The following is a 14,436-nucleotide window of genomic DNA, read 5'->3' as shown; positions in this document are numbered from 1 at the left end:
TGATATTAGTGGATGTGCAAGTAAAACTTTGATGGATGTGGAAGGCTCCTTTAGGGCCTTGCATAGAGGTGAGGGAGGTGGTGTGGGCACAGGTTTTACAGTTCCTGCGGTGGCAGGGGAAGGTGCCAGAATGGGAGGGTGGGTCGTAGGGGGGTGTGGACCTGACCAGGTAGTCACGGAGGGAACGGTCTTTGCGGAAGGCGGAAAGGGATGGGGAGGGAAATATATCCCTGGTGGTGGGGTCTTTTTGGAGGTGGCGGAAATGTCGGCGGATGATTTGGTTTATGCGAAGGTTTGTAGGGTGGAAGGTGAGCACCAGGGTGTTCTGTCCTTGTTACGATTGGAGGGGTGGGGTCTGAGGGCGGAGGTGCGGGATGTGGACGAGATGTGTTGGAGGGCATCTTTAACCACATGGGAAGGGAAATTGCGGTCTCTAAAGAAGGAGGCCATCTGGTTTGTCCTGTGGTGGAACTGGTCCTCCTGGGAGCACATATAGCGGAGGTGGAGGAATTGGACATATGGGATGGCATTTTTGCAAGAGGTAGGGTGGGAAGAGGTGTAATCCAGGTAGCTGCGGGAGTCAGTGGGTTTGTAAAAAATGTCAGTGTCAAGTCGGTCGTCATTAATGGAGATGGAGAGGTCCAGGAAGAGGAGGGAGGTGTCAGAGGTTGTCCAGGTAAATTTAAGGTCAGGGTGGAATGTGTTGAAGCTGATGAATTGCTCAACCTCCTCGCGGGAGCACGAGGGGACTAGGAGAAAGCCTGCTCCCCAATCCATTACTGCAATCGGAGACCAGGCCGGAGTCCTTGCATACGATGCTAAAATGATGAATGAGGCTTTTCGGAGCTTTTACTCTGAATTGTATCGGTCTGAAGGTTGCGAGGACAGGAATGCTAAAATGGGGACCTTTTTTAAGAACTTGGGCCTCCCAGGGGTAACCTTGGAACAGGACTCTCTCCTTAATGCCCCCTGGACAGTTCAGGGCAGAAGGTAGCTAGGCAACTTCAGAGTGAGAAAGCGCCTGGCCCTAATGGTATCCCGTGTGAGTTTTATAAGGAGTTTATAGGGATTCTGTCAGGGCCGATGTTGGAAATGTACAATCACTCCTATATGCCTGAATGCCTACTACCATCTTTGAGAGAAGCTAATATTTCCATAACCCTTAAGGGGAAGGCTCCTGAGGATTGTGCCTCATCCAGGCCCACCTCTCTATTAAATTCGGATTTTAAGATTCTGTCCAAGATCCTGATGCTGAGATTGGAAAGGGTATTGCCCCATATTATTAAAAAGGATCAGTCAGGCTTTATAAGGGGCCATTGGTCCTCTAATAATATTAGAAAGTTTCTGAATATGGTCCAAGTTTGTCGATTCAGGGGTTGGTGATTTCCTTAGATGCAGAGAAAGCATTTGACTGGGTGGAATGGCCATATCTTTTTTATGTCTTAGAACAATTTGGATTGGGTCGAGTCTTTGCTAGACTGGGTGAAGTCTGGGAATTGGTAGGGGTAGTCGACAAGGCTGCCCCCTGTCACCGTTGTCGTTTACATTGGTTATAGAACCGCTGGCAGAGGTCATTCGTCAGAACGCCCACATAACCTCGCTGGAAGTGAGATAGAGGACACACAAGATTACGCTATATGCGGATGATGTCCTTCTGTTTTTATCAAAACCAATGACCTCTGTACCCCATTTGATACAATGTATCAATTCATTTGGGGCTATTTCAGGATATAAGATTAACTTTGCAAAATCGGAGGCTATGCCTTTGGGGAACTTTAAGGATGTGCCAGAAGTTGGAGGTGGCCCTAACTTCCCTTTTCAAGTGGTCACGGGCAGGGTTCCGATATCTAGGTATTCTTATTACCCCCAAGTTTGATCTGTTATTTCGGGCTAACTTTGCTCACTTGCTCGACAATACTAGGCGAGATCTCTAGAGATGGGAGGCTCTTCCAATTTCATGGCTGGGCCGAATATCTCTCATTAAGATGAATGTGCTTCCTCGTTTGCTTTATTTCATGCGTATGCTCCCTATAATGTTTCCCAGGTCAACGCTGCGGAAGCTTATGGGGTGGTTTGGTTCCTTTGTCTGGCATCGTGGGCAGCCCCTAATCAAACTTTCTAAATTGCAGGGAGGGAGAGGAGTTGATTTCCCAGACATCAGGAGGTATCAATTGAGTTCCTTTGCTGTCCTTTGTCTGTGATTGGGTAGGTAATAATCCAAACTCCTTTTGGCTGGATATTGAGGCGTCCCAGGCAAAGTGCCCTCTTGTTAGCCTGTTGCTCATGGATAAGATGAGGACAGTTATGGGCCACTGCTGGAACCCCATTATCATTAGTACAGTCAAAGCATGGAGGGTGATGTGTCAGAGTAAGGGTTGTTTATCCAAGACTTTGCTACTTTCGCCTATAGTTGGCATGCCAGGGTTCTGACCAAGAATGATGGACTCAGGATTTAAACTATGTGCAGCGAGAGGAGTTTCTAGTTTGGTTGACTTATTTGAGGGGGAGGTTATGATGTCTTTTGAGCAACTGAGCCTCAAATTCAGGTTGCCCAGCAGAGATCTTTTCTGTTTTTTTCAGGTTAAGGATTTCATCCAGAAGAAGACTACGCTTCTCACTAAGCCCTATAAGCCTGATTACAGAGCGGTTGTTGCTATGTTCCGCAAGCACCCTTTTTGCTTAGTGCCCTCTATCACCTGCTGGGTGGCAAGGCCTGGCAGGATATTAACTGGTTATGAGAGGTCTGTGAGCAAGAGCTAGGAGTGGAGATCTCTTCTGAAACATGGATGAACATATGGGAAAATACTCAAAAGATCTCAATCTGTAATAGGACATGCACTACGCAGTTAAAACTTCTACACAGGGCTCACTTGGCACCAGACCGTATGGCGAAGTTTAAAAAGGGGCAACTTCATTGTGCCCCAAATGTAAAATAAGTGTAGATACTCTTACTCATTGCCTCTAAACATGCTACAGGCTTCGTGTTTACTGGAGTGCTGTGGTGGGAGAGATAGGGAGGGTATTGATTACTGAAGTCAAAGTCGACCCGATATCTCTCCTGTTAGGTCTACCGAATTTACCATCTTTAGATGGGCATGGGAAAAAAGTATTAAATGTTCTTGCATACTGTGCACAGAAGAATATTCTGATGAATTGGGTGTCTGAGAACCCTCCGGATTTGCTGGGATGGCAGAAATCAATTATGGAGCACATTCCCTTGGACCTTTTTTACAAACATGGTGCACCACACAACAGACCATTTTTATAAGACATGGCAGCCCTACTTGAGTTACCTGGATATAGATTTGTCAGTTATCTTAACTAGGGTGTTTGTTTGACCAGGATGGTTAGATTTGTCCAGCCATGGGCCCTGGAGAGGGTCTTCTGAGTTATATACAATGCTCCCGTTCCTTCGTTTGGGAGCTTTGTGCCAAGCATAGCTGTTCTGTATTTTGTTTTCTTTTGTGTTTTTTTTGTTTTTTTTTGGTGTTGCTTTGCACAGTGTTAGGGTTTGGTTTGTGTTATAGGGTAGGTTAGTAGTTAGTAAACAGTAGTTGTCTTGTAACTTGTGTGTTTTTTTTCTTTTTATTATACTGATATTTATTCTTGTATTTTTCAATAATTTAATATGTTTGTGAAGTTAAAAAAATTTGCTAATATATTTGCAAAAAAAAGTTATATTCTGTCTTCTGAGCTTAACATTACTTATTTTATAGTTAATGAAAAACAAATTTCTCCAGCTCCTGCTGGTATTTTTTTTCAGGTTTTGTGATGTCAGGAGGACTGGCAATATTGCATATTATTTCCGTCTTAGATGTTTTATATGATTGGTACGCTAGTCTGAAGATTCCTTTAATAAATTTAGATTTGTGATTCTGAATCTTATTTAGTGCTTAACTTTAGTTCTGTTTAATCTATACCTATTCAATTTTTAATCCAAGCTAAACCCATTTCTTTTGGAACTGTACTGTTCTGCATCCTTATTTGCTGGTTTGATTCACTTATTTAATTTATGCACATAGTCACAAATGCAATTCAGTTCTGAACAGTAGCATTTCAAGGAAGCAAGCAAACATTGGAGTTTGACTCTATCCAGCAAACAAACCAAAGGCATCTCTTAATTGTACAAGATAATAATTGCATGCATTTGAGGCACCAGGACAGTCCAATAACTAAATGGACCCCCATTAGCTTCAGCGGACAGACCTCAGACAGCAACTGCCTCAAACTTCAGTGCATCCTCAACACATAGACCTGGATCTTGGAATCTGCCAGTCTGCAACACTTGTGTGAGGTCAGCTACTTGTTCTGGCCTGTCCCTTGTGGAGAAATTTACAAACCAAATCACTTTGACCACAAGTCCATCAGGAAGTGGTCAACACCTAGTGGTCTCATAATCCTGCGGAGAAAAAGAGAGGGATCCTGTCACATGATTCCCTGAGCAGACTGTCCAAGTCATTTGGCAGAATGCCTCATCTCCAGAACTTTCTGACCAGCACTAAGACACTACTTTTCTATTGGTGAGAAAGGCACTATCTGTGAGATTCTTATTGTATCTGCAGTCTGATTTGCCCTGGAAGTGGCTGTGGAGGGGTTGAGACTATCACACCTCCTTCTGGAATGTGCCTTTGCAAAGAAAGTCTGGAGAAACAGGTGGTGTTTTTTTGTTGAAGCTCTCCCAGAGTAACTCCGTGATGTAGGAGTCTGTGTGCTCTATGGTGTGTTCCCCAGGATGTAATCCCCAACATTTGTGACTGCCTGGAAGTTGATCAACTCAGTGAAAGACGCTCTTTGGTCTGCCTGAAACGTGTGGCTATGCCGACCATGATGCAGTCCTTAACTAATCTCATCTGCCTGTACTCGGTCCGTATCTCTGTTCCTTGCCTGTTAATATTTTTGAAGTTTTTGTAATTAACAGGAACTGGACCTTTTTTATTCCAATGTTCCATGTTAATTTGAAGTGTTCTGGCTCAATGTTGTTGTTAAGGCTTCATAATTTCTTTTACCTATTGAACATGGGCATTGTTGAATGGCATCTCACCTTTTTGAATACAAAGATTTGAATGCTGAGCCATTTATTGCTGAATGTAATCAGACGAATCACAGTTTAGCATGTCAGAGTTAGTGTTTCGTTTTAACTGTAATTTGTGTTTGTTCAAAATTATTTCTTCAAAGGATCAGAACAATCTGATTAATGTGCAAGATTACCCGTAGCCTTTGCTATACCAGTAAGTTAGTATCACTGTGCAGTTTCCACTACAGTACATTTTTATAGGATAATGTGGACCTCTCTTTGAATCATTTGTTTACTGATCACCCATTTATTTGATCAGAATGTTTGTTAAAGAACTAATTTTTTTGTAACATTGAGTTAAATAATATGCTAGTTTAAAGGAATTTTGGTTCACCATGCGTACAGAATTTTAGTTTTTTTTATTGAATTTTGTCACTGTGACAATATAATAGAGTTCAGTTCTGGAAAAAGGTATATAATTAACAAATTTTAAACAGCAGAGATTATGCTACTTTTTAAAACCATAAGGGGTTTTTGTAGGTTTAGGTGCCTTATTGTTACAAGTTATTGTTTACTCTTGCTTTAAAGTTTATGATTACTCTTTGAATAGAGTTTGTCAATTCTCTTTAGTTTTAGTTCGCATGTGGTAAGTTGTTAATGATTTATTTTTACTTTACAGGTTTATGGGAGTTTGTGTTCATGAAGGCCAACTGCATGCCTTAACTGAGGTAGGTAGCTGAGTTTCATCATATTATTACATTGATTACATTATGCAATGTAACTAAGTGTCAAAGAGGTCTAATAATCCAGAGCTTTCCAACAATAACTTGGAGAATGATGGTCATATCCCACCAGTGCCATTTGAGAATTAAAGTTTAATTTAAAATTACATTGAAATAAAAGTAAAAGGCTGGTCCAATAAAATTAACCATGAAGCTGTTGGATTGCTATACAATGCAAAATTTTATTCATCTCCTTTAGTGACTTTTATCCAGTTTGATTGATCTAAAACTTTTTAGCAATGGGAGTACCTGGTGTGGGATTGAGCACTGTACCATTGAAAAAGAAACTTCAACTTTCTTATTCTCATGATTACTTGAGCTTATATTGGTTGTCAAAATGGACCATATTCTATTCCTCAGCATGAAGATGTCCAAGTATATTTGATACCATTGTGTGAACAGTGCTTGAGTTTGAATCACGAGAATGAAACTGTGTCCAAGTATTTGGCAAATAGTTTACGCAGCCGTTTGGATCTTGGATATTGAATTACAGCTTTGTTATACAGGAATGTTTGCCAGGTATTGGCTTTGCTTTGGAAAGCAACGGCTGGATTGGACAGAGTCAGCATGAATTTGCAAAAGGGAATTGGTAGTTACAAATTTACTGGAATTCTTTGAAAATGTAAATTGTAGAGAGGATAAAGGGGAGCCAGTGGATGTGGCTCACTTGGACTTTCGGAAGACTTTTGGCAGAGTTCCACATAAGAGATTAGCCTGTAAAATTAAAGCATATGAGATTGGGGGTAGGGTATTGAAATGGATAGAAGACTGGCTGGCATACAGGAAGCAAAAACTTGGAATAAATATTTTCTCCAAATGGCAGCCAGTGACGAGTAGGGTGCTGCAGGGATCATCAGCTTTGCATAAAATCAGTGATTTAGATAAAAAATGTAATATTGCCAAAACTTGCAGATGACAAAGCTGGGTGGGAGGGTGAACCGTGAGGAGGATACTTCAATGTGACTTAAATGAGTTGAGTGAGTGGCTAAAGGCATGGCCCTATACAGTATAATCTGGATAAATGTGAGGTTATCCACAATGGGGGCAAGAACAGAAAGGCAGATTATAATCTAAATGTGGAAGTTGAGAGAAGGGAATGTACAATTTGACCTCTGCCTCCTTGGAGCCCAGTCACTGAAGGTATGCATGCAGTTACAGCAGTTAGGAAGGAAAATGGTATGTTGGCCATAGTGAGAAGGTTTGAGTACTGGAGCAGCGATGTCCTGCTGTAATAGCACTCAGGCTTTGGTAAGCCCTCACTTGGAATATAGTGTGCAGTTTTGGTCTTATGTGAGAAAGGATGCTCTTGTTACAGAGGGAGTGCAGCGAAGATTTATCAGACTCTCATCTTGATTGGTGAGACTGATGTTTGAGGAGAGGTTGAATCAGTTAACTGAAGTTTTAAAAAAAATGAAGATCTCAGGAAACCTGGAAAATTCAAACAGGACTGGAGAGAGCAGTTGCAGGAAGGCCACTACTGGCAGCAGGAGTCCAGAATCAGGGGTCACAATCTAAGGATGCGAGCTAAACATTTAGGAAAGGGATGAGAATTTATTTGCCTAGAGAGTGGTGAGCTTGTGGAATTCGCGACTACAGAAAACATTCAAGTCCAAAACATGGTTTGGTTTCGAGGAGGAGTTGGGGATAGCACCTAAAGCTAACAAGATCAAAGGATATTAAGGGTAAGCAGGAGTAGGCAATTGAGTTGGATGTCAAGATTAGAGTGGTACTGGAAAAGCACAGCATGTCAGGCAGCATTTGAGGAGCAGGAAATTGATTCCCGATGAAGGACTTTTGCCTGAAACATCGATTTTTCCAGCTCCTCGGATGCTGCCTGACCTGCTGTGCTTTTCCAGCACCACTCTAATCTGACTCTGATCTCCAGCATCTGCAGTACCCACTTCAGCCTAAATGAGTTGGATGATCTGCTGTGATCATAATAAGTTATCAAAGGCTGTATGGCCTATTCCTCTTTGGTTTTTTTTCTGTTTCTAGGTGTGACTATAAGCTGTCATTTTCCCTGCCATGTTTTGAAGTGCATTTGCAATTCGTTTGGACAAAAACGGATAGTTGAGATTTTCAGTTAAAATAATAGTGAAAATTCTGGAATAATTCCACTGCTTCTAGTTTTGCTCAACATCATGAGCAAGCTGAGATTGTTGGTGAACAATCATGGACCCTTCTTTGCCTCTGTAGGCTCTTTAACGTGTTTTAATATTTTGTGAATGGTCTCATCCTCGTTTTTCTCTCTCTTGTCAAATCTCCTGTGTTGATTACAGCATTTATATACCGCATCTTCCTTGCGTCTTCTAAGTGATGATTAAAGTGAAGTACAGATTCTTAGAATTATAAAATTGTCACAGTGCAGAAAGCTGCTTGACCCATGGACTTCTGGCTAGCTTTCTTTAAGAACGGTTTTATCTGTTCTGCTTTCTGCATCTTCTCCCTGCAACCATGCAAATACGTTCTCATCAAATGGATATCCAATTCTCTTTATAAAATCACAATTGAATTCACTTTACCACAGATAGTACATATCTGACCTTCTGAGTGTGAAAATATTTTTCCTCACTCTGTTCTTGGTTGTTTCATCAACACCTTAATCAATGTCCTCTGCTTCTTGACCTCCTACCAATGAAAACTGTTTCTCTTTGTCTACTCTATCTAGAGCCCTCCCGATTTTGAACGTCTCTATCAAATCTTCTCTCCTAAGGAGAACATCCCAGCCCTCCAGTTTATCCATGTAACTGAATTTTCTTTCTGCGCCGTCTTTAAAGTCTTCACATCCTTCCTAAAGTGAGGTGCCCCGAATTGGATACAATACTCCGTTTGAGGTTGGACCAATCTTTGATAAAGATTCATCATAACTACTTTTGCTTTTCAATAATTTGTGTATATATGCTCCAGGTCTCTGTTCTTGCAACCCTGTTAAAATATTGTCCATTTAGTCATTGTCTCTCTTCATTCTTTCTAGATAGATACATCAATGCATGCGTGTGTTAAATTCCATCTGCCATGTATCTCTGTATTGCAGCACCCTGTCATTGCTCTTTATAACTTAATTATTATACACCTCTGTTCATAACATTTGTAAGTTTTGTGACCTCTGCAATTTTGAAATTTTGCGTGTGCACTCATGTCTTAAATCATGAAAAACAGTGGCCCTGGGTAGTCCCACTGTATAACTTTCACCAGACTGAAAAATAATTGTTCTCTGAAAGTCTGGTACTTGTCACTTGGCCAACTGCTATCTGTGCTGTCTTTTAATTGTTAGGCTTGCCAGTAAAGCTGAAACCTATTATTTGGCAACTACTCGCACCTTTTTGAAATCCATATGGCAGTCATCAACATTTTATATTCCCTATTTCCTCCAAAACCTCATTAGTTTGGTTGAATCAATGCTAATAGTCTATTAACAGACCTGTGCAGGCTGTTCTTAATTAATCTACATTCGTCCAAGTGACTGTTAATTTTGTTCTGGATTATTGTTTCTAAAAACCCTCTTTCCCCCCCCCCCCCCCCCCCCCCCCACCCCAAAACCAGGTTTAAAATGATGATACAAGATTGCAGGTGGCAATCAAGGGGAGAATTTGTTACCTATATATGAAGTCAAGCCATGACCCATGAGAATTTGTGAGGCGTAGCATCTTTGTTAAAGTCTCTGAGGATCACTCCCTCCTGAATGTATACCACTGTGCCACCGTTCTAATCGCTCTTCTACTGATTAGACAGGGCATTCCAATAGTTTGAGACATTGGCTGCAAGGTATGATTGTGTATTAGGCTGATGCTTGAGAAACCTGGGGCTAAGTGCCCAGATGTTAATAAGGAGACCTCTGCAAGAACATCTGAGCCGGATATGTTTTTGTTGTTTCCATGCCAGGAGATCCATTCTGTTTTACTCTTTCTGGATTTTACCTAAGTGGTTTCGAAGCCATTTCAGAAGGTTGCGAGAAATCATTCGTATTGCTGTGGGTCTGGACTCTCACGTCAGCAAAACCGTGTAAGAAGAACAGGTTTTTTTTCCCTAAAATGTCAGTCATGAGCCAGCGAACTGGTTTCATAGTCACAATTGCTTGGGCTAGCTCACTTTGTTTTAGATTTATTTAACAATTGAATTTACGTTCTCGCAGCTGTAATGGTGGGATTTGAACTCTTGTCATTGAGCATTGCTCAGACCTCTGAATCACTAGTCTAGTAACATCACCATCTGTCACTATTCGTGCATATTGCTCTTAACCTACTGTCGTGTCAGATATGGTTGTGTTCCTAATCTTAATAAAAATTTACAAGAAATGAATGATCTGTTACTGTTCTTAAATTCCTAACTTAAGTATTTTATACTGTTAATGATGCTTTTCTGATCTTGATACTGTCATTGTCTGATGGCATTATAGATGATGGACTGCTATGAAATAGTCTGATTTGCTTTCATTGTACACTCACTGTTTAACCAAAAGGAAAGGACGGGTTTTCTCTGTTAACAAAAGATGTGGAGCAAAAGCACATAATGGTGCTAGGTACAGATCAGTCATGATGTAACTAAGTAGCTCAACAGCTTCAAGAGGCTGAACAGCCTATATCTGGTTCTAGGCAGTGTGTACTGTCTACAAGATGCACTGCAGAAATTTGCCAAAGATGTTGACACAGCACCCATCAAACCCATAACCACTTCCACCTCCAAGGACAAGGACAGCAGATAGATGAGAACACCCTAACCTGCAACGTGCTGTCCAAACCATTCTGACTTGGAAATATAACGCCTTTCCTTAGCTGCCATTGGGTCAAAATCGTGGAATTCCCTACCTAATGGCATCTACCCTACAGCACATGGACCGCAGACATTCAAGAAGGCAGGTCACCACCACCTTCTTGAGGCCAACTAGGGATGGGAGTAAATACTTGCTCAGCCAGCAATGACATGAGTGAATAAAAGAAAACCTATTTGGGTTGCGACACTGAGCAAACGTATAATTGATAGAAAAATTATGTTCCTTGATTTTAGGTCACGGTTTCATAATTTACCTGTTTTTGTATTTCTTTTCAGTATCTCCTCCATCTGGAGTGACAGTTTGTGTTCTTAGATAATTTACATTTTAATATATAGCCTTTAGCCTGTTTTGGAAGAATTCTGGGGTATCCATATTGTCCAGCAGTGCCAAGAATCTAATTTCAGAAAAATAAGTTTCTTTGGAAAGGTTAGGAACTGCTTTCAGCTTTTTGAATTGGGAACAGAAGCTTCATTTTGCATTATTTAACAAATTCATTAGAAGCATGATTGGTGACTGACTCAGTGTCACAAGATTATATTCTTATTATAATTCACATCTTACTGTTACTAGCCCTGTACAACTGTTTTTTTTTATTTCAGCCAATTTATTATTGTACAGGACCCACATGCCTTTGCCACAGTCACTATATTCCTAGCTGTATAAACTGCTTAATGTCCCTCAGGATTTCTGTGTAAAGGCTATATCTGCTATTTACTGATCTGATTTGGTTTTCTAATGACCTCCACTCATTTATTTGGATGCATTTGGAGAGTCGTAAGTTCTGAAAAGTTGCACAAGACTCTTGTCCCTTGATGCTGTCATATGTATTTTAATAACTAATTGAAGTGATTGGATTGTAACTTTGAAAGTAGTGTGCTGAGAGAGCTATTTGTAGAAATAATTATGCTAGTTAAAAAGATTTATTCTCATGGTCAGATTTAGCTTTTTGTTGAATAATGTTCAATCTAGTAGTATTTTAGACTTAGAAGTTTTATAGATGGAAATGAGCCCAGCATGTGACCACTTCAGATGGTGATTTCCTCTCCCATGTGCTTTATTTTCAGTATATTAATAGAGGCAACCTTGAACAATTATTGGACAGCAGTGATCATCTCTCCTGGCGTGTTAGAGTCAAAATAGCACATGATCTTGCCTGTGGACTCAGCTACCTGCACTCAAAGGGTGTCTTTCATCGGGATTTGACTTCTAAGGTTCAGTATATGGAGGGAGAAATTAAAAATAATTGCTATTTAATTCTTAGGGTGTTAATTCAATCTTGCTATCCTTGGGAAACAGTAATTAACATTTATTAAGACTATTTCACAATAATTTAATAACTAATGGAGCAGAATCAATTCATAGGAAATACATTTTTGCTAAGTCTAATTTTTTTGCCAAACATAATTTAAGTACATGTTGATGAAGTCTTACTCTATATAGGGTAGTATGTACCTTGGCATTTAGTACACTAGAATCATTACATTGCAAATGCGTGGTACTGCATATAATGGTATACCCCCAACATTACATAAAACTGGATATCATTAGCTTGCACTATTACCTTGCTTTTTCTCTAACTTTCCAAATCTTCACTCAAGAACCTTCTACCAACTGTTCAGTTTTTAGTGGAGAAAAATTCACTCATGATATAATATTCAGTTTGATGTATAGTTGGGGTACACCATTATAATTTGTAGGACCCCCAACAATTCCCCTACAGAAGAGTATACATTAAGGATTGATGGGGTTTTGAAGAAAAGTGCTGCAATTTGCGTCAATTAAGCAAAGGGAATTCAGAACAATTGGCTAAAGGAGGAGTTCATTATGTACTTGGTACATTTTCTTGAAATAATACTATCAGGCTAGATCATTTTGACCCAGTTTTGTGTAATGAAGCAGGATGAATAGTGAATATAGCATGATAGGATTTCTTACTCAGTTTGTGTGTGAGAAATGAATCTGTTACTGGTATCTTTAAACTTAACTAAAGGCAATTACGAGGCAGTGAAGTTTCTCCATCTGCTGTGATGGGATTTAAATCTGAGAGCCTGGATCATTAGAACCTGGATTCTGGATTTTTATTTTTATTCATTCATAGGATGATGGTTTCACTGGCTGGGCCAGCATTTATTGCTCCCCCCAGAGAGCAGTTAAGAGTCCACCACAATGCTGTGGGTTTGAAGTCACATGGGACAGACCAGGTGAGGATGGCAGTTTCCTTTCCTAAAGGACATTGGTGAACTAGATGGCTTTTTTGACAAGCGATAATGGTTTCGTGGTCATCTTTAGATTCTTAAATCCACGTTCTTTTTTTTTTGGACAATTCAAATTCTACTATAGTGGGATTTGAACCTTGGTCTCCAGAACATTACCTGGGCTTCTGGATGATCACTCTAGTGATAATACCACTAAGCCCTTGCCTCCCCTTAACACTATAATGTTGTGCTGAGAACGTGGGAGGCATTGAAGTCTCGATAGTTCCTACAACTGCCGCAAGCACTCTTGTTCTTATAGCAAAGGATTACGGCCTCTGCACCTCACAGGCTGGAGGATTGGCCCTTTCCTCCAGCAGAAAGTGAGAAAGCTTTGTAGTTGCTACAGGATGCCCTGTGTTTCTACTAATTGTGCTTATCATTAATTAATGCTGGATTCTCTCCAATCCTGTAGAAGTGCAAATTACTTTTATATCTCAATGGTGCCTCAATTTATATTTATTGTAGTTGCTTAGAGACTATTGCTATATTCATCCCATTGGTTTCGTATAAGAATTAAGTTGGTTTTATTTTGCAAATCTTTTAAACTCCTTAGAGCCTTTAGTCCTCATCTGAGTGTAAAAACTTTCCATTTGCAGTGAATCTGTAATATCTCTGGTTATGTGTTTAGGAATGTTGGTGTACCTTCCAAGTATATTTGCTCAGGATGATTTGAGGTTGTACAGGATGTTGGTGAAGCTGCTTTTGGAGATACTATGTACAGTTTTGGTTGTCTTGCTATAGAAAGGATATTATTAAATTGGAAAGGGTTCAGAAAAGACTTACCAGGATATTGCCGGGACTGGAGGCTTCGAATTATGAGGAGAGGTTGGTTAACCTGGGACTCTTTTTTTTATTTTCAATGGAGTGTAGGAGGCTTAAGGGGTGATTTTATAGAGATTTGTAAAATCATGAGGAATATAGATAAGGTGAATAGCAAAATTCTTTTTCCTAGAGTGGGGAAGTTCCAAGTTTGATGGCAAATTTTAAAGTGAGAGGGGAAAAATTTAAAAGGGACCCGAGGGGCAACATTTTCACACATAGGGTGGTTCATATGTTGAATGAACTGCTGTTGGAAGTAGTAAATGCAGTTTTAAATGACATTTAAAAGACATTTGGACAAATACACTGACTAGGAAGGGAAGAAAGCGAGCACTGCAGATGCTGGAGATCAGAATCGAAGAGTGTGATGCTGGAAAAGCACAGCTGGTCAGGCAGCATCTTGAGGAGCAGGAGAATCAATGTTTCGAGCATAAAGTTTTCTTCAGGAATGAAGGGGTGGCCCAAGGGGGCAGAGAGATAAATGGGTGGGGCTGGGGAGAAGATCGCTGAGAATGAGATAGGTAGATGAAGATAGGTCGGAGAGAAGGATGGAGCAGATAGTTGGGAGGGAAGAATATCCAGGTCAAGAGAGCAGTATCGAGTTGGAAAGTTGGATCTGGGATAAGGTGGTGGGAGGGGAAACGAGGAAACTGGTGAAGTCCACATTGATCCCGTGTGATTGGAAGGCCCCAAGGTGGAAATTGAGGCGTTCTTTCTCCAGGCATCAAGTAGTAAGGGTTTGGCAGTGGAGGAGACCCAGGACCTGCATGTCCTTGGCGGAGTGGGAGGGGAATC

General features: G+C 40.6%; 1 protein-coding gene across 8 annotated transcripts in view; it reads left to right on the top strand.

The window, feature by feature from the left end:
* The window catches only part of tesk2 (testis associated actin remodelling kinase 2), a 104,591-nt gene that overhangs the window by 48,183 nt on the left and 41,972 nt on the right, over window positions 1-14,436 (top strand). For 7 of the 8 annotated variants that reach the window (XM_072574374.1, XM_072574375.1, XM_072574378.1 and 4 more), the window contains 2 exons: window positions 5,694-5,742; window positions 11,632-11,778. In XM_072574374.1, coding sequence (XP_072430475.1) covers window positions 5,694-5,742; window positions 11,632-11,778 — 196 coding nt within the window. The remainder of the gene's footprint in view (window positions 1-5,693; window positions 5,743-11,631; window positions 11,779-14,436) is intronic. The other variant, XM_072574379.1, reaches the window with a different exon arrangement.

The sequence above is a fragment of the Chiloscyllium punctatum genome, chromosome 7 (genome assembly GCF_047496795.1).
Source record: "Chiloscyllium punctatum isolate Juve2018m chromosome 7, sChiPun1.3, whole genome shotgun sequence".
Taxonomy (NCBI): domain Eukaryota; kingdom Metazoa; phylum Chordata; class Chondrichthyes; order Orectolobiformes; family Hemiscylliidae; genus Chiloscyllium; species Chiloscyllium punctatum.
Note: the sequence above shows the minus strand (reverse complement) of the source record. Positions and strands in the feature narration are given on the sequence as shown.